Source organism: Spea bombifrons, chromosome 12 (assembly GCF_027358695.1).
Source record: "Spea bombifrons isolate aSpeBom1 chromosome 12, aSpeBom1.2.pri, whole genome shotgun sequence".
NCBI lineage: Eukaryota > Metazoa > Chordata > Amphibia > Anura > Pelobatidae > Spea > Spea bombifrons.
Window position 1 is genome coordinate 31,015,488 of NC_071098.1, and position 1,979 is coordinate 31,017,466.

At 45.5% G+C, this 1,979-nt stretch overlaps 1 protein-coding gene across 1 annotated transcript; it reads right to left on the minus strand.

The window, feature by feature from the left end:
* Nucleotides 1-715: 715 nt before the first annotated feature.
* Nucleotides 716-1,684, minus strand: LOC128469558 (free fatty acid receptor 2-like). Its single transcript, XM_053451370.1, has one exon. The coding sequence runs from the start codon at nucleotides 1,682-1,684 to the stop codon at nucleotides 716-718; it is 969 nt and encodes a 322-aa protein (XP_053307345.1).
* Nucleotides 1,685-1,979: the final 295 nt, after the last annotated feature.

Genomic DNA, 1,979 nt, shown 5'->3' on the forward strand with positions numbered 1-1,979 from the left:
TTTAAAGTGGGCTTACAATAGAAACAAAGAAAGAACAAGGGTGGGACAGTCCTAAGACTGGCCATAACTTGTTGGACCTCATCGACGGAGGGCTTTGGGCAAGTGTACATATCCTGCCCACTCCCCACTATGTTTTTTTACCCTTCCGCAGCCAGAGCTGACATTATCATCGGGAAAGAATTAGCTTGAGGACCTCTTTAATAAGACCCAATTATAATCAATCAGCTAGAGGTGACTAGACCCCCTACACTAACCGGGTCACCTTATAGAAAATACAATAACAATGTCCTAATGGGGCGATCTTGTCCTTCTGGTTTGTCCCAGCCATGGATAAAAAGGTGGACCCTAAAGCTATGGGACAGTAACGCACAGTGTGATGTTTCTTACGTCACTTAGTAATTGGTTTTGTAATGGATATAGCAATAACGATAATGAGAGTTAGGATGACCCCCAAAAACTGTGTAGTCTTCAAGAACTACATAGTCCATAAAGAACATTAACAGAGTAGGATTTAGTATCCGCCATATTCTATTCCAATGGGGAGATTAGAAAAGCCATGACCATCGGTGTGCCTTGATTACTGGGTTAGGAACCACTGGTGTAGTCTAACAAGCACAATACTAGAACAGACAGAAAACCCAGAAGATTTCCATCGATGATCATGGCATCCCAACAATTCTTAAACATATTGTAATTAATAAATAACCATCAGGTGTCAGAGATTAGAACCATGGATCTGGTTGTCCGAGACCTGCTGGGGAGCCGATTTCATTTTCTGTTTATTCACGAGCTTGCGTAGAGTTTGTTGGGACCGGCAAATGTTCAGCCTCATCAAGCAACACTTGCAGGAATGCTGTACAGCCGTGGAAGAAAAGTAGAAAATGATCGGGTCCAAACTGGCGTTGAACGTGCTAAGAAGCAAGGCTTCGTCTCTCCAGTCCAAGTTCTTTCTCTGCACGAACCCAACCAAATGAGAAACGTTGTACGGGGCGAAGCAGATGGCAAACACGGTGAGGGTGGTCAATACCAGACCGATGGCCCTTTGCTTTTTCTCTCGATGGATGTGAGACGAGGAGACAATAATCCTGACGAAGCTGCCGTAGCAGAAGCAGGTGACTAGAAATGGGAAACAGAACAGGACGATCCCCAGTTCGAGACGGAAAGGCAGGAGGACCTCCAGCTGTTTGGTGGTGAAGTTGTTGTAGCAGAGGGACCTTTCCGTCGAGTTTGAAGGCTGGTGATACTCTGTGATGTAGACAATGCTGCAATGGGCAAAGGAGCAGACCCAGAGGAAGCAGCTGATGGCCACAGCGCAACTGGGCTTACGGTAGAGTTTGTACTTTAGGGGAAAGGCTACGCCGAGGTACCTCTCTACGCTCACGGCGGTGAGGAACAGCGTGCTGGAGTAGATGGTGCTGAAGTAGATGAGTCCACTAAGCGGACAAAGGAAGGAGGGCATTTTCCATTGACCTTGGAGGAGCTCGGTGACCTTGAAAGGAAGAAAAGCCAGAAACGCTAAATCAGAGATAGTCAGGTTAAGGAGGAAGACAGTGTTGGGTGTCGCCTTGGTGCGGAGCTTTTGAATCAACGCGTGGAGGGCCACGAGGTTAGACGGGACACCGGTGAGTAGGGTGATGATGTACACGGTCAAGTGTATGTTCCTCTGGGCTGCTGTTGGGGCCATGATGATGAACTCATACCCTCTGCAAAAATAAAAGAGATGGAACATGTTAATTAAAACCAAATAAAAAATCCAGGAACGTGAGGAAGTTGTCATTTTACCATTTTTTCACTTATTTTATGCTGTCTTTCTAACGGATCAGCATTATCATCATGCATGAACCATCAATGCCATGACGCCAGGAGATATTTGTGGGCATATCATTCCTGTCACGTTTCTCACGTAGTGCCATCATATTCCATGGCGCTGTACAATGGATACTACACATCTAATGAAATAAACATTAGATTAATATATA